At 47.7% G+C, this 22,804-nt stretch overlaps 1 protein-coding gene and 1 long non-coding RNA gene across 2 annotated transcripts in view; both read right to left on the bottom strand.

Annotated features, from left to right (window-relative positions):
- Positions 1–289: 289 nt before the first annotated feature.
- SYNGR2 (synaptogyrin 2) lies at positions 290–10,559 on the bottom strand. Its single transcript, XM_077253466.1, has 4 exons — positions 10,329–10,559; positions 4,878–5,115; positions 3,362–3,504; positions 290–2,083 (listed from the first exon to the last, which is right to left on the bottom strand). The coding sequence occupies exons 1-4, from the start codon at positions 10,425–10,427 to the stop codon at positions 1,883–1,885; spliced, it is 681 nt and encodes a 226-aa protein (XP_077109581.1). The 5' UTR covers positions 10,428–10,559; the 3' UTR covers positions 290–1,882.
- Positions 10,560–14,692: 4,133 nt separating this feature from the next.
- Positions 14,693–22,804, bottom strand: part of LOC143766079 (uncharacterized) — a 30,209-nt gene continuing 22,097 nt past the window's right edge. Inside the window, exons 2-3 of the long non-coding RNA XR_013213518.1 lie at positions 17,872–18,024; positions 14,693–15,642 (exon numbers count right to left, since the gene is read on the bottom strand). This is a non-coding gene — a long non-coding RNA (uncharacterized LOC143766079). The remainder of the gene's footprint in view (positions 15,643–17,871; positions 18,025–22,804) is intronic.

Genomic DNA, 22,804 nt, shown 5'->3' with positions numbered 1-22,804 from the left:
CATCCAAGTCCTTCATACCACCTTCCATTAGTCAGTCTGGTGCGATATTGTGCTGACATATCAGAAGGGGATACCAGTCAGGAGGAGGAGGAGGAGGTGACAGACTACTGATGAGGGTCTGGCATATCTCCTTAGCAGCCTAAAAACTAGCTTCTGGAATCATTTCCAAACCCAAGTATAAAAGGCCAATCTTGCCAAGAGTACCCATTTAAAAAAAACAAAATTCTACTGTCACCTTATTGGGGGGGGGCGGGAGAGAGAATCATTGCACATGTAGGACAGCAGGGGGTGATGTAACTGGTGAGAAAAAACTTTATTGAAATTCAAACCTGTGCATAGTGACACACAGCAAAATGCTTTATTTATCCCAGCACCAGAATGATTGCCCCTCCACCCTTCCCACCCCCCAGCGTGTGCTAAAGACGTCTCCAATGGCGGGAGGCAGCTGCCCATGGTAGCAACTGCCAGTGAACGGTGTCGTGCCATCCTGGGGGAGGCGACGTGCTGAGACTTCTGCCCTCAGTAACAGTTTGGCACAATGTGTAAGGCAGTGGTTATATAAAATACATTCAATATAATGACCTATGGGGGAGGGGTGGGGTGACCATGGTGAAATTTTCCATATTTTCAGGTGTCCAAACTGCTTGAAACTAGTGAACAAACCTTGAGGCCATATAGTTTGGCAGGTTTAAACTTTAAAAAAAAAAAAAAAAGTAAAAAGGAATATATAATACACAAATGTTCTATAAATGAAACATTCAAACAAAAAAACAACCCACCACCGCGCCAATACCGTAAGCTAAACGAGATCTCCATAAGGTCATGCCATCAAAACTATCCTCAAGTCATTTATAAACCTGTGTCATTGCTACTAGGAGGAGAACATAACACAACTGTGCAGCTCATCCAACTGGAAAGGACATAGGGGAGGAGCTTTGTGAGCCGTTTGCTGCACTCAGCCAATTAGAATCAGAGGGAGTGTCTTCAGCAATGCTGAGGAAGAGTCTGCTCATACAGTCCTTTTCAGCTGGATTCTAATTTAGCCCTTGAGAAAAGTGAAGTAGAGCTTTAAAGGGGTTGTACTAAAATAAAACAAGGCTTGTAATGCCAGCCATGTGTTCTCAATTAAAGGGTAACCTTTTAAAAGGTGTCATTTTCATTTACACAGAAAAGGTGCTGTAGACATGATGTCCGTCAGTCATTTCTGCACCCGTCTTATTGTTTACAACTGGATACATGCACAATCATAACGAGTGTGCACGATGCCTGGAGAATAGATGCCATGTCACCTCCCAATATGGAGGTTTAAATGCACCATAACTCAAGGCATGCCCCCTGGTGGTGACTAGAGGCACTCATCTTGTGCAAGCAACAAAGCAAAACAGACCTGCCACCTGAAACGAGACAGTCCAGACCAACAACCCCTCATGTTTAAGACAGTTGGGGACCTGCAGTTAATCACAAGATCCACCACATGGCACAACTGAGTTTAGGATAACTTAGAAATCATGCACAAAGCTTGTAAGGGGTTAATGGTGGCCATAATACAGCTGTGTATCTGAAGCTTAAATATCCAGTGACTGATCCTAGGTCACAACCGGTGACCCTCCAAGTCTGGTTTGGAGTGAGGCAAAGGAAAAAAAAGAAACTAAATCTACATTTCAACATCTAATGGGCTATGAGATTACAAACATATGGCGGCGATAAGACGCTGTTGGCGCCCCTGGACGTGGCGAGGACCGCGCGTCTGTCTGCGGGCGGCACTGGATAAGGCACTTGGGAAGCAGAAGAGCGTAGCCAGGCTCGCAAAGCTGTAGAGCTGACAGTCGGCGACCGTGGCCTCCGGATACTCCGTGTCTATACAGCTCTCAGGCCGGGGGGCTCAGTATGCGGGCGGCTTGTAGCCGTCGTCTGTCTCTGCGCTTTGTGTGAACGGCGGCCGCTGGTAGTTGTCGCTGACGGCATCCGGGTAGCTGGAGTAAGGCGAGGCAGGGGACAAGTTGGGGTCCATGTAGCTGGTGTTGGTGTTGAAGTCGTCCACTCCCATCCTGTACTTCTTAAAGGCCATGCTCGCTAGAGGAAACTGAAGACAGAGAGACATCAGCGTTACTAATAACAAACATATTCTAATATGGGATACCATAGAAGAAAAGAAGTGAAGAAGGATCATATGAGTAAAATAGTAAATTGATTAATAAATATTAAAACAAGTTTGACAAAAATATACAATTGTGATAAGAAGGGGGGAAAAAAGCCACCAGTACTAAAGGGGGAATTAGCAAGGCACAAAACCAACTAGAGAATATCAGTTGATTGACCAATAACCATGTATGCAATGCAAAGATGGCGGCTATATGTTGGTAAATAAACTTTAAACGGCACAAAACCGTATTTTCTGGACATATGCCATTCTTCTTGCCTTCTCTCTAAGGAATAATTAATACTTTAGGGATATACTCACATACACAAGGTGTAATTCCTGTATAGGCTCATGTACAATTCCCTCGTGCCTCTACTGCTTATTTATAGATATAACCACCATCTTTGCATTGCATACATGGTTATTGGTTAATCAACTGATATTCTCTAGTTGGTTTTGTGCCTTGCTAATTCCCCCTTTAGTACTGGTGGCTTTTTTCCCCCCTTCTTATCACAATTGTATATTTTTGTCAAACTTGTTTTAATATTTATTAATAAATTTACTATTTTACTCATATGATCCTTCTTCACTTCTTTTCTTCTATGGTATCCCATATTAGAATATGTTTGTTGTACTGTCGAAGTGACTTCAGCCGCTAATGATTTAGGACTATGGCAATAATATCAGCGTTACTAATGCAGCAAAGCCCCTTTAAAATATATCTGGTTTTCTCCATTTATTCTCCCCCCCCCCCCCCCAACTGAAATTAAAAAAAAGTTTAACTGTATGTCAGTTTGGATTGACAGTAGCATTTTTATTTACCTGTCATATATTTTAATTTATATTTCATTTATTTTACACATTATACTCCCATAATGTCATAAAAATACCCTCTGGGGGGCCTTTCAGTATTTAAATATTTTTACTTTCAACTCATTCCCCTGTAACTGGGGCTGGAATAATAGCCCCAGTTACAGAGGAAACGCAGACTCCTGTCTGCATCCCAAAGCCATCTGGGTCCCCAGCAGCTCCTGCTCCCTTCTTTTATGCAGGGATCCCATGACCTCTGTGTATGGAGGAGGCAGCGCAGTCAGCTTGGCTAGCACTGTGTATGCAGCAGGCAGAGACCGCAATAAACCATCTCTGCCTTCTCAATGAGAGACAGGTAGATTCTAGAAAAATCACTGCAGAGTTATTAAACCAGACAGCGATGAGACTTACCCAGGACAGGATGGAGAAGAAGCTGAAGGCAATAGCCGCCCGCGCGTTATCAGCCCCTGTATCAGTTAATGCAGAATCTGTTGTTGACGCCCACTGATTGGCCAAGAAGCAGAACCCAACAAACCACAGGAAACACCAGAGGCCTGAATTACAAAACCAGAGTAATGTTAGTGCCATCAATCCCAATGCTGAGCTGGTAATCTTTCAAATAAAAAAAAATTATAATGTTAACTCAGGATTTGTATCTTCGATCAATAATGGGTAGAAAAACACAGCAATATTTCTTGGTGCCGGGAAAAAAAAACAACAAAGAATGGGAGGGAAAAAAAATCTAATTGATGTGTTGCTGTTCCAACAGCTGACACTAGAGGGAGCCCAAAGAAAGCAGATTTACAGACCCCCAATTTGATCAGCAAACTCCCTCTAGAGGTGACCAGTGGGAATTTACGCAGGGAATAGGGAGTAGACAAGACCCAATACTAAGTAAATGAGAAAAAATGTAACCCCTTTCCTACCAGGCAAACCTTTGTTCTTTCCTCCCCTTTTTCCCTCCAAGAGCCCCCAATTTTTTTTTTTTACTTTTGACATGCTTCAATAGTCTCCATGGGAGACTAGAAGCTGCCATAACCCGATCGCCTCTGCTACATACAGGTGATGATCAGATCGCTTCTATATAGCAGATTTACTCACTTACCCGACCACTGGGCGACGCTCACAGCAAGCCGGCAGTGACAACCATAGAGGTCTCCAGGAGACCACTGATTGTCAGGCTAACCCTCCAGTGACCCATGATCACGTGACAGGGTCACTGGTGGGCGGATATCCAGAAGTGCATGTTAAATACCGCTGTCAGCGCTTGACAGCGGCATTTAACTGGTTAACAGCCGTGGGTGGATCGCGATTCCACCCATGGCTGTTCCAGGCACATGTCAGCTGTTCAAAACAGCTGACATGTTCCGGGGAAAGATGTGGGCCGGAGCCTCATGAAAGGGAGGGAGCCTGACATCAGCGTAAATGTGCGCCCGATGTTGGAAAGGGGTTAAAAATAAATACATATATTTTTCAAATATTTGATATATTTTATATGTTTTTATTCTGCTCGTGTCGCCATTATCTGAGACCAGTAACTTTTTCACTTTCCCCAATGATGGAGATCTGTTCTTCCCGATGTTTTCATTGATGCCACTTTGGGGGACATGTGGTGCTCTGATTATTTTTTGGAGCTTACCCTATGGGTTAAATAACGTTACGTTTGGATGGATCGAACTTTTATGGACACAAAAAGGAAACTTTTTTTATATTCCTTACTATAGGGACTCGAACCTGTGATCAGCTGATTGCTTGAACTATATACACTGCATAAAGCGCAGCCAAGATGGCGAGGACGGGGATGTAGCCCATTGGCTCCCAGCGATGCGTCACGTGGTGGAGGGGGTCGGGTGCCGGACTGATGGCGCCAATTCTATGCCACGGTCAGACTGACAGCAGCCGCTGCCCTCTACACAGATTTACTTACCCGCGAAGCCCAGGTCGGAGATCACAATGTACTTCCGAGTGTTGACGTTGCTGAGTGTCGGGAAGTAGATGTCCAGCCCGAGAAAGGCGAGCGCTCCCAGGAAGGCCAGGACGCCGATCCCTATACCGTAGTGACAGGCGTCCATGTTCGCATTGAAAACGCAGATGAGCGTGCTCTGATCATGCTTATTGACATAGCCGTCTGTCAGAATGCATGCGAAGACGATGAGCGCAAAAACCTGAAGAACGGGGACAAAAAAAAAAAAAGTCAGGTACTCCGCTTCATCAAGCCGACCATATTAGACAATGGTAGGTGCGATGAGAACCCACACAATGAACTGTCAGAGCACATGGCAGGAAGTGTTGTCATGGGGATTAGTTCAATAGAAATAAATTCATACTTTTACCTCCCACGTTGAATACTGCCATACTATGTCCACACTGAGCAACCACTCAGTGCCCAAATAATATCGCCGTATAATGCCCATATAATACCGCCATATAAGGTTTGACTATTTTCAAAATATGCCTAATACGTACATATAGTGCCCATATTACACAGTCATTCAATGCCTAAATGGTGAAGTGTTTTAGGGCAGCAGAGTTTCACGCTCAGTGACCGAGGGGCACTACACTTCCATCTACGTCACTGTGCCAGGTGCTGCAGTGCAGCGGCGCCCCGTCCCTGTCGATATCCTGGAAACTTGTACTCGCAGATTAGAATTATGAGATCCTCATGTTCCCAGTTTGTGTTTCCCACAGGACAGAGCAATAAATCCATATGGTGTGAACAGCCGAGCACACAACTCTCAGCACACTGTCACAGACCTCCAGCAGCGGAGCAGGACAAAGGTCACCCACCCCACCAGGCAGTGAGCAAGTACAGGTCCTGGACTCACCAGCAGGGGGGATACAGAGCCCAGCTGGAGACACAGTGTACACATCTATAGGATCTCATCATACCTAACAGACCGGACATTCAGCGTCTCCCACTCACACCACCTCCTCACCTCGCCCCCTATCTGTCGGACTCCCACAAGGTTCAGTCCTTGGGCCCCTGCTCTTCTCCATTTACACCTTTGGCCTGGGACAGCTCATAGAATCTCACGGCTTCCAGTATCACCTCTATGCTGATGACACAGATCTACATCTCTGGACCAGATATCACCTCCCTACTAACCAGAATCCCTCAATGTCTGTCCACTATTTCATCCTTCTTCTCCGCTAGATTTCTGAAACTTAACATGGACAAAACAGAATTCATCATCTTTACTCCATCTCACGCGACCCCCCCAACGAACCTATTACAGTAAATGGCTGCCCACTCTCCCCAGTCCCACAAGCTCGCTGCCTCGGGGTAATTCTTGACACTGATCTCTCCTTCAAACCACATATCCAAGCCCTTTCCACTTCCTGCCGACTTCAACTCAAAAATATTTCACAAATCCGTTCATTCCTCAACCAAGAATCTGCAAAAACCCTAGTCCATGCCCTCATCATCTCTCGCCTTGACTACTGTAACCTCCTGCTCTGTGGCCTCCCCTCGAACACTCTCGCACCCCTCCAATCTATTCTAAACTCTGCTGCCCGACTAATCCACCTGTACCCCTGCTATTCCTCGGCCTCTCCCCTCTCTCAATCCCTTCACTGGCTCCCCATTGCCCAGAGACTCCACTACAAAACCCTAACCATGACGTACAAAGCCATCCACAACCTGTCTCCTCCATACATCTGTGACCTCGTCTCCCGGTACTTACCTACACGCAACCTCCGATCCTCACAAGATCTCCTTCTCTACTCCCCTCTTATGTCCTCTTCCCACAATCGCATACAAGATTTCTCTCGCGCATCACCCCTACTCTGGAACTCCCTACCACAACATATCAGACTCTCGCCCACCATCGAAACCTTCAAAAAGAGCCTGAAGACCCACCTCTTCTGACAAGCCTACAACCTGCAGTAACCACCGATCAACCAAACCGCTGCATGACCAGCTCTATCCTCACCTACTGTATCCTCACCCATCCCTTGTAGATTGTGAGCCCTCGTGGGCAGGGTCCTCTCTCCTCCTGTACCAGTTATGACTTGTATTGTTCAAGAGTATTGTACTTGTTTTTATTATGTATACCCCTCCTCACATGTAAAGCGCCATGGAATAAATGGCGCTATAATAATAAATAATAATAATAATACTACTGACGCATTTCACCCCCATGTTACGGACATCCAGCACAACCTACTGGGAGTAGTAGTGTGTATGACGCCGTAATATTGGCATAACACTAGGACCATGTGCGACAGAAGAGGGCGGCCGTGAGGTGGTAATGATGGACAGGCACTGGCCGATTAGTAGCCACAACCTGCAATCTAATTCTTTCCAGTTCCTGGGCATGCTGGGAATTGTAGTTTCACCCCACCAAATAAGAGGATTTAAGAGGAATTATTCCTTCTTTTCTCTGCTTTTGTTACTTGGGGACCATGAACATTGGGGGTGGCCATGCAAGCATGCCATACAAGCCCCTGCGCATTCTGGGGGGGCATGCACCCATGCCATTCAAGGCCGTGCGCATTCTAGGGGGGAGGGCCATGCACCCACATCATCCATGCTCTTGCAGCAAGAGACCCTTTGCTCGTGTATCAACTCCTGGTGACCGGAGGGGCTGCACAAGTTCCTGTGACCAGAAGTGTGCTCCTAAGGAGTTAACTCTTTCAAAAAATATATCCCCGCGCCTGCATGTCTCGTGGTTGTTCCAACAGCCGCCACACACGCATGTGCGGGGACTCAAACGTATGATTCGAGCACCAGAGTCAATGGTTTAGAAATCGAGCATGCTCAGATAACACCTTATAGAGCACGTTCGCTCATCACTGGTGTCCATCTCTAAACCTTACCAAAACTGCAGTAATGAAAGAGTTACTCCCCGAAAGTGAATTCTACAGAGAATCCCCCACCCACCTTTCTGCTACCCCCTGCCCACACACAGACATCAAAGTGCAAAAAGGTTGCAATTCTGATTCTGGGATTTTTAACTCTAATAAAACAAAAGTATAAAAAAAAGAAGAGAAAATTAAAGGAAACAAATACAGTTCTGTGAAAATGTAATTATTTTTAACAATTATGAAACAAAAAAAGGGGGGGGGGGGGAATTATTTTGTAAAAGGTTCCGCACATTTCGGGAGATGACAAGGAGATCTGAAAAAAATTGCAAAATAAAGAAAAAAAAGTGGCCTCGTCCAGCTCCGGCCGGTGACATCGGACTGGTCCCTAGTCTCACAACGGCAGCCCCACGTCAACCCGGATCAGGCTGTAGAACCAGATCTACCGCCCCTGCAGCCTGCCAGGGAACGACTGCACCCCCCCTCCCAGATCTCTCATATCATCCCCTGTAAACAGACCCCACGTGCCCCCCCCCCCCCCCCCCCCCCCCCGATCACGAGACGCAGGCAAGCTGAGGGGCATGTGACCACCCGGGATAATCCCAGCATATGACTCAGAAGAAGGGAGAGAAGTCAGCTGATTCCAGCTCACGCAGCGTTAATATTGGCGTCTCCTCCGCGACGTGAGGGGTTAATAGGACATCCTCCTGAATTCTCCACCCAGGCCTGGAAACCTTTAATTAACCCCATCATTCCCGCAGATCCATATACTTAATTATTAACGCGGAGGCCGTGATCTGCACCCAGGTCCTTTGTCTTATTTTGGGAGCTCAGTTGCAGTCAGTGCCACTTGGCGGAGGATGTTTATACCAGCCTGGCATGGGTCACCCAACTTTCAAGGCCCTAGACCAAAAGTTTTAGCGCCCCTGGCAGAAACTAAAAAAAAAAAAAAAAAAAAAAAATTAAATAAAAAAATCATGTAGCAGACAGAGCAAAGCCTCCTATAAGCAGGGCGGGTACTGCAAATACTGGAGTATCTGACGAGAGACGCCTGGTGCGGAGCAGCTGGCAGTGCCAGGGTCCGATGCTATCAGGAGGTGGTCACATGACCACAGAGCGCTGCAACGTCACAGGTCGTTATTAAGGGTCTAATGAGTGTCACAAATCCCACCACAGTCATAGAGCGCACTGTGACCAAAGTCGCCATCTGTGAGGGGTCATGTGACCTCCAGGAATTATCCAATATTTATTATATAGAGGTGAGCGGCTAAAAGTTCACAGAAGGCGGCACCACAACCCCCAGCGTGCTCCGCAAAGCCCCCCACAGCAGATCACAACCCCCGGCGCGCTCTGCAGAGCCCCCACACAGCAAACTACAACCCCCGGCGCATCCGCAGAGCCCCCCACAGCAAACTACAACCCCCGGCGCGCTCCGCAGGGCCCCCCACAGCAAACTACAACCCCCGGCACGCTCCGCAGGGCCCCCCACAGCAAACTACAACCCCTGGCGCGCTCCGCAGGGCCCCCCACAGCAAACTACAACCCCTGGTACGCTCCGCAGGGCCCCCCACAGCAGACTACAACCCCCGGTACGCTCCGCAGAGCCCCCCACAGCAGACTACAACCCCCGGTACGCTCCACAGGGCCCCCCACAGCAAACTACAACCCCCGGTACGCTCCGCATAGCCCCCCACAGCAAACAACCCCCGGTACGCTCCGCAGAGCCCCCCACAGCAGACTACAACCCCCGGTACGCTCCGCAGAGCCCCCCACAGGAGACTACAACCCCAAGCAGGCTCTGCAGAGCCCCCACACAGCAAACTACAACCCCCGGCGCATCCGCAGAGCCCCCCACAGCAAACTACAACCCCCGGCGCGCTCCGCAGGGCCCCCCACAGCAAACTACAACCCCCGGCGCGCTCCGCAGGGCCCCCCACAGCAAACTACAACCCCCGGCGCACTCCGCAGGGCCCCCCACAGCAAACTACAACCCCCGGCGCGCTCCGCAGGGCCCCCCACAGCAAACTACAACCCCCGGCGCGCTCCGCAGGGCCCCCCACAGCAAACTACAACCCCCGGTACGCTCCACAGGGCCCCCCACAGCAAACTACAACCCCCGGTACGCTCCACAGGGCCCCCCACAGCAAACTACAACCCCTGGTACGCTCCGCAGAGCCCCCCACAGCAGACTACAACCCCCGGTACGCTCCGCAGAGCCCCCCACAGGAGACTACAACCCCAAGCAGGCTCTGCAGAGCCCCCCACAGCAGACTACAACCCCCAGCGCGCTCCACAGAGCCCCCCACAGCAGACTACAACCCCCAGCGCGCTCCACAGAGCCCCCCACAGCAGACTACAACCCCCAGCGCGCTCCACAGAGCCCCCACAATAAACAAAAACCTCCAGAGTTCTAAAATTCCAGGTGATTGGGGTCACACAACCACTACTCCCATCACAGATGAGGACCCTGACTACATAACACTGCTCCTGTCACCGCCGCCGCCAGCAGGTGCACAGCGCCCCCACCCGTACAACGCTGCGCACCACGTGATACTGCGTCACTGTCGGTACTCACAGCGCTCAGCAGCCTCAGGATGGTCTCCGGCCGTTTGAGGAACTCCAGCAGGTCGAAACTGCCCCCGGCCTTGGCCGCTCCGTACACCCCGGTCTCCATGCTGCAACCGACTAACCGAGCGCTTCCTGGACAGGAAACCACGCCCACAAGTCACAGGACGGGAAGATACGCCCACAAGACTCGGGCCAGGACGCCACGCCCACACAGGACCATGACGTCGCCTCAAACATGGGGGGAGGAGCTGTCACCAGGGGCAGCCATGCATTACATAGAAATCATGGGGCCATAGTAGAAGTACTAATTTCCTCCCCCATCCAAAAAAAAATAATTGCTGGAGTCACAGAGGAGCAGATCTCACAGCTTTCCAGACCATGCATAGTAATTTTTCTCCTGCTGAAGCCATGGATTCCTCTTTCATTGCCCTAATAAAGTATGATGCCAACAAAAGTGCCCCTCAAACAGTATGATACCCCCATGGTGAAGTCCTCCACATTAGTGTCTACATACACAGTATGATGACCCTACCGTACTCCCAAGGCAAAGAATGGTGACCACAACACAGTATAATCCCCCAACTGTGACCCCCATACAGCCCTCCATACAGTATAATGGGCCCACACCTCACCACACTGTATAATGGCCCCCACTAGCCCTCCACACAGTATGATGGACCCCACACAAACCTTCACACTGTTTAATTGCCTGAATACAGTACAATTATTATTATTATTATTATTATTTATTGTTATAGCGCCATTTATTCCATGGCGCTTTACAAGTGAGGAGGGGTATACATAATAAAAACAAGTACAATAGTCTTGAACAATACAAGTCATAACTGGTACAGGAGGAGTGAGGACCCTGCCCGCGAGGGCTCACAATCTACAAGGGATGGGTGAGAATACAGTAGGTGAGGATAGAGCTGATCGTGCAGCGGTTGGTTGATCGGTGGTTACTGCAGGTTGTAGGCTTGTCGGAAGAGGTGGGTCTTCAGATTCTTTTTGAAGGTTTCGATGGTGGGCGAGAGTCTGATGTGTTGTGGTAGAGGGTTCCAGAGTAGGGGTGATACGCGAGAGAAATCTTGTATACGATTGTGGGAAGAGGAGATAAGAGGGGAGTAGAGAAGGAGATCTTGTGAGGATCGGAGGTTGCGTGTAGGAAAGTACCGGGAGATGAGGTCACAGATGTAAGGAGGAGACAGGTTGTGGATGGCTTTGTACGTCATGGTTAGGGTTTTGTACTGGAGTCTCTGGGCAATGGGGAGCCAGTGAAGGGATTGACAGAGGGGAGAGGCCGGAGAATAGCGGGGGGACAGGTGGATTAGTCGGGCAGCAGAGTTTAGAATAGATTGGAGGGGTGCGAGAGTGTTTGAGGGCAGGCCACAGAGCAGGAGGTTGCAGTAGTCAAGACGAGAGATGATGAGGGCATGGACTAGGGTTTTTGCAGATTCTTGGTTGAGGAATGAACGGATTCGTGCAATATTTTTGAGTTGAAGTCGGCAGGAAGTGGAAAGGGCTTGGATATGTGGTTTGAAGGAGAGATCAGCGTCCAGGATAACCCCGAGGCAGCGAGCTTGTGGGACTGGGGAGAGTGGGCAGCCATTTACTGTAATGGATAGGTTCGTTGGGGGGGTCACGTGAGATGGGGGAAAGATGATGAATTCTGTTTTGTCCATGTTAAGTTTCAGAAATTTAGCGGAGAAGAAGGATGAAATAGTGGACAGACATTGAGGGATTCTGGTTAGTAGGGAGGTGATATCTGGTCCAGAGATGTAGATCTGTGTGTCATCAGCATAGAGGTGATACTGAAAGCCATGAGATTCTATGAGCTGTCCCAGGCCAAAGGTGTAAATGGAGAAGAGCAGGGGCCCAAGGACTGAACCTTGTGGGACTCCGACAGAGAGGGGGCGAGGTGAGGAGGTGGTGTGTGAGTGGGAGACGCTGAATGTCCGGTCTGTTAGGTATGATGAGATCCAGGATAGGGCCAAGTCTGTGATGCCAAGGGATGAGAGGGTCTGTAATAATAGGGAATGGTCCACTGTGTCAAAGGCAGCCGACAGGTCGAGGAGGAGGAGAACAGAGTAGTGTCGCTTGCTCTTGGCGGTTAAAAGGTCAGTGGTGACCTTAGTTAGGGCAGTTTCAGTGGAATGGTGTGGCCGGAAGCCAGATTGTAAGCGGTCAAAGAGGGAGCAAGAAGAGAGATGGGAGGACAGTTCAAGGTAGACGTGTTGTTCCAGTAGTTTTGAGGCATAGGGGAGAAGTGATATAGGGCGATAGCTAGATACAGAGGATGGGTCAAGAGAGGGCTTTTTGAGGATAGGTGTGATGGAGGCATGTTTAAAGCTTGAGGGGAAAACACCATTTGTTAGTGATAGGTTGAAGAGATGGGTTAGGGTTGGGATGAAGATTGTGGTGAGGTTTGGGATGAGGTGGGTTGGGAGCGGGTCAAGTGCACAGGTGGTGAGATGCGATCTTGAGAGTAGAGTGGCGAGTTGATCTTCTGTAATGGTGGAGTAGTTGGTTTTGGAGGTGGAGGGTAGGGAAGTTGGGAGGAAGGGCTCTGGGGCTTGTTGACCAAAACTGTCTCTGATGTTATCAATCTTCTGCTTGAAGAATGAGGCAAAGTCTTCAGCAGAGATAAGTGAGGAGGGAGGAGGTGCTGGGGGACGGAGGAGAGAATTGAAGGTGTTGAATAACTGTTTAGGGTTGTGAGACAGGGAGGATATGAGAGATGAGAAGTAGGTTTGTTTAGCTGTGGCGAGTGCGGTCTTGAAAGTAGTGAGGGACTGTTTGAATGCGATTAAGTGGTCGTTGGAGTGGGATCTTTTCCATCTGCGCTCAGCAGCCCTGGAAGCTCGCCTCAGTTCTTTGGTCAGGCTGGTGTGCCAGGGCTGTCTGTTGATTTTGCGAGCTTTGGTATGTGTAAGTGGGGCAGCAGATTCCAAAGCTACAGCTATTGTGGTGTTATATAGAGCGGCAGCGTCATCCGCATTGTGTATGGAAATTATGTCTGTGAGAGGGAGGAGGGATTCAGAGAATGAATGTAGGTCAAGATGTTTAAGATTTCTGCGAGGGTGTGAAAGTTTGTGGGGTGGGGACTCTAGACATGGAGTGGAGAGAGATGAGAATGTGAGAAGGTTGTGGTCAGAGAGAGGAAGAGGCGAGTTAGAGAGGTTAGATAGGGAGCAGAGGCGGGTGAAGATGAGGTCCAGTGTGTGACCATCTTTGTGAGTGGCTGCAGAAGACCATTGAGTGAGGCCGAAGGAGGAAGAGAGAGATAGAAGTTTAGTGGCAGCTGAGAGGGAAGTGTCAATGGGTATGTTGAAATCGCCCATGATGATAGTGGGGATGTCCGCAGAAAGGAAATGAAGTAGCCAGGTGGTGAAGTGGTCAAAGAAGGTGGTGGCTGGCCCTGGGGGGCGGTAAATGACAGCAAGTTGGAGGTTGGAGGGGGAGTAGATGCGCACAGAGTGCACCTCAAAGGAAGGGAGGGTAACAGAGGGTGGCAGTGGGATTGGGGTGAAGGAGCAGTTATCTGACAGGAGAAAACCAACTCCTCCACCATGCTTGCTGCTGGGGCGGGGTGTGTGAGAAAGGTGGAAGCCACCGTAAGAGAGTGCAGCAGGGGAGGCCGTGTCAGAAGGGGTGAGCCAGGTTTCGGTGATGGCGAGGAAGGAAAGTTTGGTAGTAACAAAAAGATCATGGATGTAGGAAAGCTTGTTACAGACAGAGCGAGCGTTCCACAGAGCTCCTGTTAGTGGGACTGGGGAAGCGGGGGCTGGGCGAATGGGTATAAGGTTAGAGAGGTTACGGAAGTTTGTGATGGAGCGTGGATGGGAGGTAGAAATGACTGTGGGAATATGGTGAGGAGGACCAGGATTTGGAGAGATATCACCAGCAGTGAGAAGGAGCAGAGATAGTGTTAGCAGGTGGGAGCAGGAGAGAGCGTGAGGGGGCTGCCTGTGCTTTGAGACAGAGGATTGTATGTTAAGGAACAGTTCTGAGGAGGAGGTGAGATGGATGTAGTATAATGTGCCTCCATAATCCTCCATATTCCTCCATATAGTATAATGCACTCCCCATAAACCTCTATATAATATAATGCACTCCCCATAATCCTTCATATTGTATAATGCGCCTTTCATAAGCCTCCTTATAGTATAATGTGGCCTACATACAGTATAATGGCTCCACACAGTATGGTGGACCCCACACAAACCTTTACACTGTATAATTGCTTACACACATGAATACCACAATTTCCAGATTCATTATTGTGACCACCATTTGTCACAAAAACATCATATTTACCTCCTTGCATCTACTGCATCAAATTAAAGAGAACCGAAGGAGACTTTGTATTTTAAAAAATTAATAAACCTTTATTATAACAACATTTAAAAATCGACTAAAAATGATCCGCATATAACATGGTAATGTACATGCACAACACACAAAAGTGCAAAAAAAGACACCAAATGCAGTTTGTGTGATGAGACTCCCCGTATGGTTTAATCATATCCCATATCCGCATAATGCTCTTATCCACATGGTTGAGACAATTAGCTCACATATATGTTCCAATGATCTAAGGTGCACCTGCTCTGTAAAAAGAGTCAGTCTCATATAAGATTATAGGTTTTAACCTGGGTAGATTCAGGTGTCCCTAAGAACTAATACAATGCTTGCAATACCTTGCTTGCAGTGAGCAAAAAACCCCCTCCAATGAGCTTATGAGGGGAGCATGTCTCACCTGACACCGGGTACGTCTCGGCACACACCCCTGACGCGCGTTTCGCTGCTGTGAGCCTCGCTTTCTCAAAGGGGGAATGTTTCAGAATGGCTTACAGGACCTTAAGTAACCATAGTAGCGCACCATGTGACCATCACATGGTGACGCCTCCCCTTTCGCTGTATGTGTACGGCGCATGCGTGCACCGCTGTCCAGGTCTCCCCGCCCCCGCCCGGACATATCCAGCAGTGGGCACAAGCAGGAACAGGAGTCCCGATTGCACTCACCCCAGGACGCCGCCGGACGAGAGCGGGGGGAGCACAGAGAGAGGAAACCCGCACGCGCACTACAGCTGGGGATGCCCTATTATGCAAGATTAAAAAACAGATAATGAACAGTGTAAAAAACTTTAAATGTGATATATATTATATCTTCTGCTGCCGAATTCAGAGGCTCTTGAGATGTCTATGTATGTCAGGAGGATTCCACCCATGATTCCATTCTTCAATAGAAGGTAGTCCATTTCATGAGAGTAAAGAAAATAGGGAAAATTCCAACTTTATTCCTGACATATCGCAGTGGTCTATATCACATAAAGCAAAGAAAAACAGTTAAAACCAAACACAAAACACAACTTAAAATACAAGATGGAGAGGGAACAGGAAAGGGGGGGAGGGAGAGGGAAAAGAGAAGATATTCAAAAGAACAGGCTTAGATCAATAGATCAAAAAGACCCCTCACAGATATGATGCAAAATTCAGAGACTCATTTAAGCCCGTGGGTTTCATAGTACCCAGGGTCACAATCCATTTTAATTCTCGTTGTGCTAACAATTTTTTAATATTACCTCCCCTGATACCCGTATGTACCACGTCTATGCCACTGACCCTGAAATCCCTGGGATCACAATTATGTGACATACGGAAATGTCTCGGGATAGTTTTAAGGGTTGTGACATCCTCCACTGTTGCAGCCGCGCTGATATTTCGCACATGTTCTCTGATGCGCACCCTCAATTCCCTGGACGTCAGTCCCACATATATGAGGGGGCAACTACATGTAGCATAATATATTACGTTTTTTGTGCTACAAGAGATGTACTCTTTTATCTGAAAACTCTTTTGGTCAGCTGAATCAAATGTAGACCTTGGATGGGCGTTGGTGCATGCCAAACAGTGGCCGCATTTAAAGAACCCTTTTCTTGGTTCACTATTACCAAAAAAGTTTTTACTAGGTGCTACGTAGTGGCTTTTGATTAACAAGTCACCCAGATTTTTAGAACGCCGAGGTGTCATCAAGGGTCTGTCAGTCAGGTAGGGTCTCAGGGAGGGCTCAGCACTCAGGATGGGCCAATATTTAGTCAAGACACTCCGCATGTTGTCCCACTCATGGTTAAAGACAGAGATGAAACGTATATGATCGTCTTTTTTATTTTTAGTTCTCTTCTGATATAACAATGAGTTTCGGGAGACCGACCTGGCTCTATTATAGCCATTTTTGATGCATCTTTGGCTATAGCCCCGCTGTTCAAATCTTTTTTTTAAATCAGAGGCCTGGTTCTCAAATTTATCTTCGGTCGAACATATCCGCCGCATCCTCAGGAACTGTCCAACCGGGACGGCCCTCACGGTGGACTGACTATGAGCTGTCGCTGCATGTATCAATGAATTCACCGATGTTTCTTTCCGAAAGACGTCAGTCTGGATGGTGGAGGATGAGTCCACCTCGAGACTGACGTCCAGGACATCGATTTTGGTTTTATCATGCCTGTATGTTAGTCGAATGTTAAAATTATTGTTATTCAGTCCCACCATGAACTCATCCAACTGCCGCACAGTCCCACGCCAGAAGATCAGAATGTCATCAATATATCGTAGCCAACTTAGCACATGGTCGGCGGCCCCTGCCCCCGCCTCACCAAACACCAACCTCTCCCAGTAGCCTAGGAAGAGGTTGGCGTACGCGGGGGCACAGGCCGCACCCATGGCCGCGCCACGTCTCTGTTGGTAGAACTGATCTTTGAAGGTAAAAAAGTTGTGCGTGAGGACAAAGTGTAGCAGTTCAAGGATGAGTTCACACAGAGGGCCGTCCAGGTTGGAGGTCCCAAGGAAGAAGCGGACCGCCCGAATTCCATCCTCATGGTTAATACAAGTAAATAACGTTTCAACATCTGCTGTCACCAGAATGATGTCCTGATCCCCACAGACACCGTCAACCCTAGTCAGAACGTCCGTCGTGTCCTTAACATAAGAAGGCAATGTTTCCACAATTGCTTTTAAATAATAATCAATGAACTTACATGCAGGGTCACAGAGGCCATCTATCCCTGACACGATCGGACGCCCCGGAGGGTTGACGGCGTCCTTGTGTATCTTTGGGAGCAGGTAAAATGTGGGTACTTTAGGGTACTGCACTGTCAGCCCCTCCAAGACCTTTTTACTAATTATGCCCGCATCAAAAGCTCTCACGAGAATTTTTTGGAGTCGTGCAGAAAAAGACACCATCGGATTATATCCTATTTTGGTATATACCTCATTGTCCCGCAACTGTCGAAACACTTCCCGCTCATATTTGACAGTTGGCCAGACAACGATATTCCCCCCCTTGTCAGCTGCTTTAAATACCACGTCATCCATGGATTGCAATTGGCGAATACTCTCTCTTTGTTTGTGAGTCAAATTATCATAGCGGCAGAAACTAGATAGAGTTTTCAATTCATTTGTCACCAACTTGGTGAATATCTCCACCGCAGGGCAGAGTGACAAGGGGGGGAAACTCGTTGATCTGGGGAGTATGTTTGTAGGAAACCTACCTTGAGCGTCTTGAGTTTGTTCCTCAAGGAGTTCTTCCAATATCCGTATGGTGTCTCTCTCTGCCGCACTCCAACCCTCCAAATCATTACCTCCTTTGCTATGAAGTTTTTTGAGAATTAACTTCCGCGAGAACAGATGTAAGTCCTTTAGTGCTGTAAAATAATCATAGCTGTTAGTTGGAGAAAACGAAAGACCCCTACTCAGTACTTGTATCTGAGTAGATGTTAGTATATGGTCAGACAGGTTAATTACCTGGAGCCCTCCCTGAGACCCACACTCCGATTGCTTCCCCTCGATTCTCTTTTTAGTATTCTGTCTGGTGTTAATTTTCTTATGGCCTTCACTTGTGGTGGGGCCCTCATTTTCCACCTCAGGGCGATTCTTTTTCTTAGTCTGTTGTGTGTCCCCTCTGAGTGATCTCACTGAGGCCGATCTTGACCGAGATTGAGATTCATTCCTGTAATATGGCCGAGATCTCTCATTGGGATTCCTCCATTTATACATCTTATTTAGCTGCTTATCATTAACATCCCGTTGGAATTTTTTTGACTTAGTCTGCTGAATTTCCTCCGCCCATTTTTGTGTTTCTTCCTGTATTTCGACATTAAACTTTTTTAGAGTCTCAGCCGACATTGCCTTTTTAATATCATTTTGGAGTTCATCCATTTCTTTTTCTATTGTTTGCAATGACTCTGCATTCATCTCCTTTAATATTGACATAAAGCCGGCTGAGCAATTGTTAGCATAATCTTCCCATTTTTCCCGTATCTCTGGGTTCTCAACAGGGAAAGAGGGGAACACTTGGACTCTCAGCCCCCTCGGGATAAGTCCCTTTTCCAGATATTTGTCTAAGAACGCATGGTTCCACCATATTTTTGTTCTTTTCCTAGTGAGGTCCTTGAATTTGCATGTCATCTCACTTAACCCCTTATCCTTCCCTTCTCCACCTGTAACACTGGTGTATTTAAATACATCGTTCAATTGTGAGAGCCATGCTCCGTCGCGGGCTCTATAATCCATGATTCTACAACTGGAATTAACTGTGAAAAACACAGAAAACAATATGAATACCACAATTTCCAGATTCATTATTGTGACCACCATTTGTCACAAAAACATCATATTTACCTCCTTGCATCTACTGCATCAAATTAAAGAGAACCGAAGGAGACTTTGTATTTTTAAAAATTAATAAACCTTTATTATAACAACATTTAAAAATCGACTAAAAATGATCCGCATATAACATGGTAATGTACATGCACAACACACAAAAGTGCAAAAAAAGACACCAAATGCAGAGTGCAATCGGGACTCCTGTTCCTGCTTGTGCCCACTGCTGGATATGTCCAGGCGGGGGCGGGGAGACCTGGACAGCGGTGCGCGCATGCGCCGTACACATACAGCGAAAGGGGAGGCGTCACCATGTGATGGTCACATGGTGCGCTACTATGGTTACTTAAGGTCCTGTAAGCCATTCTGAAACACTTCCCCCTTTGAGAAAGCGAGGCTCACAGCAGCGAAACGCGCGTCAGGGGTGTGTGCCGAGACGTACCTGGTGTCAGGTGAGACATGCTCCCCTCATAAGCACATTGGAGGGGTTTTTTTGCTCACTGCAAGCAAGGTATTGCAAGCATTGTATTAGTTCTTAGGGACACCTGAATCTACCCAGGTTAAAACCTATAATCTTATATGAGACTGACTCTTTTTACAGAGCAGGTGCACCTTAGATCATTGGAACATATATGTGAGCTAATTGTCTCAACCATGTGGATAAGAGCATTATGCGGATATGGGATATGATTAAACCATACGGGGAGTCTCATCACACAAACTGCATTTGGTGTCTTTTTTTGCACTTTTGTGTGTTGTGCATGTACATTACCATGTTATATGCGGATCATTTTTAGTCGATTTTTAAATGTTGTTATAATAAAGGTTTATTAATTTTTAAAAATACAAAGTCTCCTTCGGTTCTCTTTAATTTGTTGCTTACACACAGTATAATGGCCCTCACACAGCCCTCCAAATATTATAAAGGCCCCACATAACCTTCCACATAGTATAATGCACCCCCATATTCCTCCATGTAGTATAATGTGCCCCCATAATCCTCTATATAGTATAGTGTGCCCCTATAATATTCCATACGATGTAATGCACTTCTCATGGTCCTCCATAGATTATAATGCACCCCCCATGGTCTTCCTTAGAACATAATGCACCCCCTATGGTCCTCCATACTCTATTATGGCCACCAATCACTGATTTAAAAAAATAAATGCTCCGGTCTGCTGAGCGTGTGATGTGTGATCATTGCTCATGCTGACGGCCGGGAAGAATGGAGACTGGGGGGCAGAATGGAGACACAGGGGGCAGAATGGAGATGGGGTAGAATGGAGACACGGCAGAATGGAGACGGGAGTAAAATGGAGACGTGGGCAGAATGGAGACAAGGGGGGCAGAATGGAGACACGGGGGCAGAATGGAGACACGGGGGGCAGAATGGAGACGCGGGGGCAGAATGGAGACACAGGGGGACAGAATGGAGATGGGGTAGAATGGAGACACAGGGGGCAGAATGGAGACACGGGGCAGAATGGAGACGGGAGTAAAATGGAGACGTGGGCAGAATGGAGACAAGGGGGGCAGAATGGAGACACGGGGGCAGAATGGAGACACGGGGGGCAGAATGGAGACGCGGGGGCAGAATGGAGACACAGGGCAGAATGGAGACGCGGGGGGTAGAATGGAGACATGGGGCAGAATGGAGACATGGGGCAGAATGGAGACATGGGGGCAGAATGGAGACGGAGGAGAATGGAGACACGGGGCAGAATGGAGACACGGGAGCAGAATGGAGACGGGGTAGAATGGAGAAATGGGGCAAAATGGAAACGGGGCAGAATGGAGACGGGGTAGAATGGAGACACGGGGGCAGAATGGAGATGGGGTAGAATGGAGGCATGGAGGGCAGAATGGAGACATGGGGGCAGAATGGAGACACGGGGGGCAGAATGGAGACACGGGGGGGGCACAATGGAGACACGGGGGGCAGAATGGAGACACGGGGGGCAGAATGGAGACACGGGGGGCAGAATGGAGATACGGGGGCAGAATGGAGACGCGGGGGTAGAATGGAGACACGGGGGTCAGAATGGAGACATGGGGGTCAGAATGGAGACGGGGTAGAATGGAGACACGGCGGGCAGAATGGAGACACGGGGGGAAGAATGGAGATGCGGGGGGCAGAATAGAGACATGGGGGGAGGAATGGAGACACGGAGGGCGGAATGGAGACACGGGGAGCAGAATGAAGACACGGGGCCAGAATGGAGACATGGGGGCAGAATGGAGACATGGGGGGCAGAATGGAGACACGGGGCAGAATGGAGACATCGGAGGCAGAATGGAGACACGTGAGGCAGAATGGAGACAAGGGGGCAGAATGTGGGACATTATTATTGTAGAGCCTAATTAAAGGATATTATTATTATTATTATTGTTATTATCATTAATGCTGTGATGTATTTTATTTTTGAGGTACAGTTTTCAGTGAGGTTTCAGGTTGAGGTTCAGGTTGAGGTTTCAGTTTTCAATTCCTGTACCTCTGCAGGGCGACATTGTGGTTTTTTTTTCTTCATCTGGCGTAGTGTACAAGTTGGTGAAAAATTGTGAAATGTGCTCTAGATAACTGTTATTTTCTGCAGAGACGAGTCCTGGCTGGAAGAAGTGATGGTGGTCTGTGATGGATGAAGATGAAGGACTTCAACTAGAGACCTCATCAGCGAGTCAGTGTGTTACCTGTACACTTACACTACATACAGTATACTACATACAGAGCTCCTGTATGTAATGTCAGGATGCAACCCAGGATCAGTACAGGATAAGTAATGTAATGTATGTACACAGTGACTGCACCAGCAGAATAGTGAGTGCAGCTCTGGACTATAATACAGGAGGTAACTCAGGATCAGTACAGGATAAGTAATGTAATGTATGTACACAGTGACTGCACCAGCAGTATAGTGAGTGCAGCTCTGGAGTATAATACAGGATATAACTCAGGATCAGTACAGGATAAGTAATGTAATGTATGTACACAGTGACTGCACCAGCAGAATAGTGAGTGCAGCTCTGGACTATAATACAGGATGTAACTCAGGATCAGTACAGGATAAGTAATGTAATGTATGCACACAGTGACTCCACCAGCAGAATAGTGAGTGCAGCTCTGGAGTATAATACAGGATGTAACTCAGGATCAGTACAGGATCAGTAATGTAATGTATGTACACAGTGACTGTACCAGCAGAATAGTGAGTGCAGCTCTGCGGAATAATACAATATGTAAGTCAGGATCAGTACAGGATAAGTAATGTATGTACACAGTGACTCCACCAGCAGAATAGTGAGTGCAGCTCTGGGTTATAATACAGGATGTAACTCAGGATCAGTAGAGGATAAGTAATGTAATGTATGTACGCAGTAACGCCACCAGCAGAATAGTGAGTGCAGCTCTGGGTTATAATACAGGATGTAACTAAGGATCAGTAGAGAATAAGTAATGTAATGTATGTACACAGTGACTGCACCAGCAGAATAGTGAGTGCAGCTCTGGAGTATAATACAGGATGTAACTTAGGATCAGTAGAGGATAAGTAATGTATGTACACAGTAACTGCAGCAGCAGAATAGTGAGTGCAGCTCTGGAGTATAATACAGGATGTAACTTAGGATCAGTACAGGATAAGTAATGTAATGTATGTACACAGTGACTGCACCAGCAGAATAGTGAGTGCAGCTCTGGACTATAATACAGGAGGTAACTCAGGATCAGTACAGGATAAGTAATGTAATGTATGTACACAGTGACTGCACCAGCAGTATAGTGAGTGCAGCTCTGGAGTATAATACAGGATATAACTCAGG

This window comes from Ranitomeya variabilis, chromosome 4 (assembly GCF_051348905.1).
Source record: "Ranitomeya variabilis isolate aRanVar5 chromosome 4, aRanVar5.hap1, whole genome shotgun sequence".
Classification (NCBI taxonomy): Eukaryota; Metazoa; Chordata; class Amphibia; order Anura; family Dendrobatidae; genus Ranitomeya; species Ranitomeya variabilis.
This window is presented reverse-complemented; position numbering and strand designations above follow the sequence as displayed.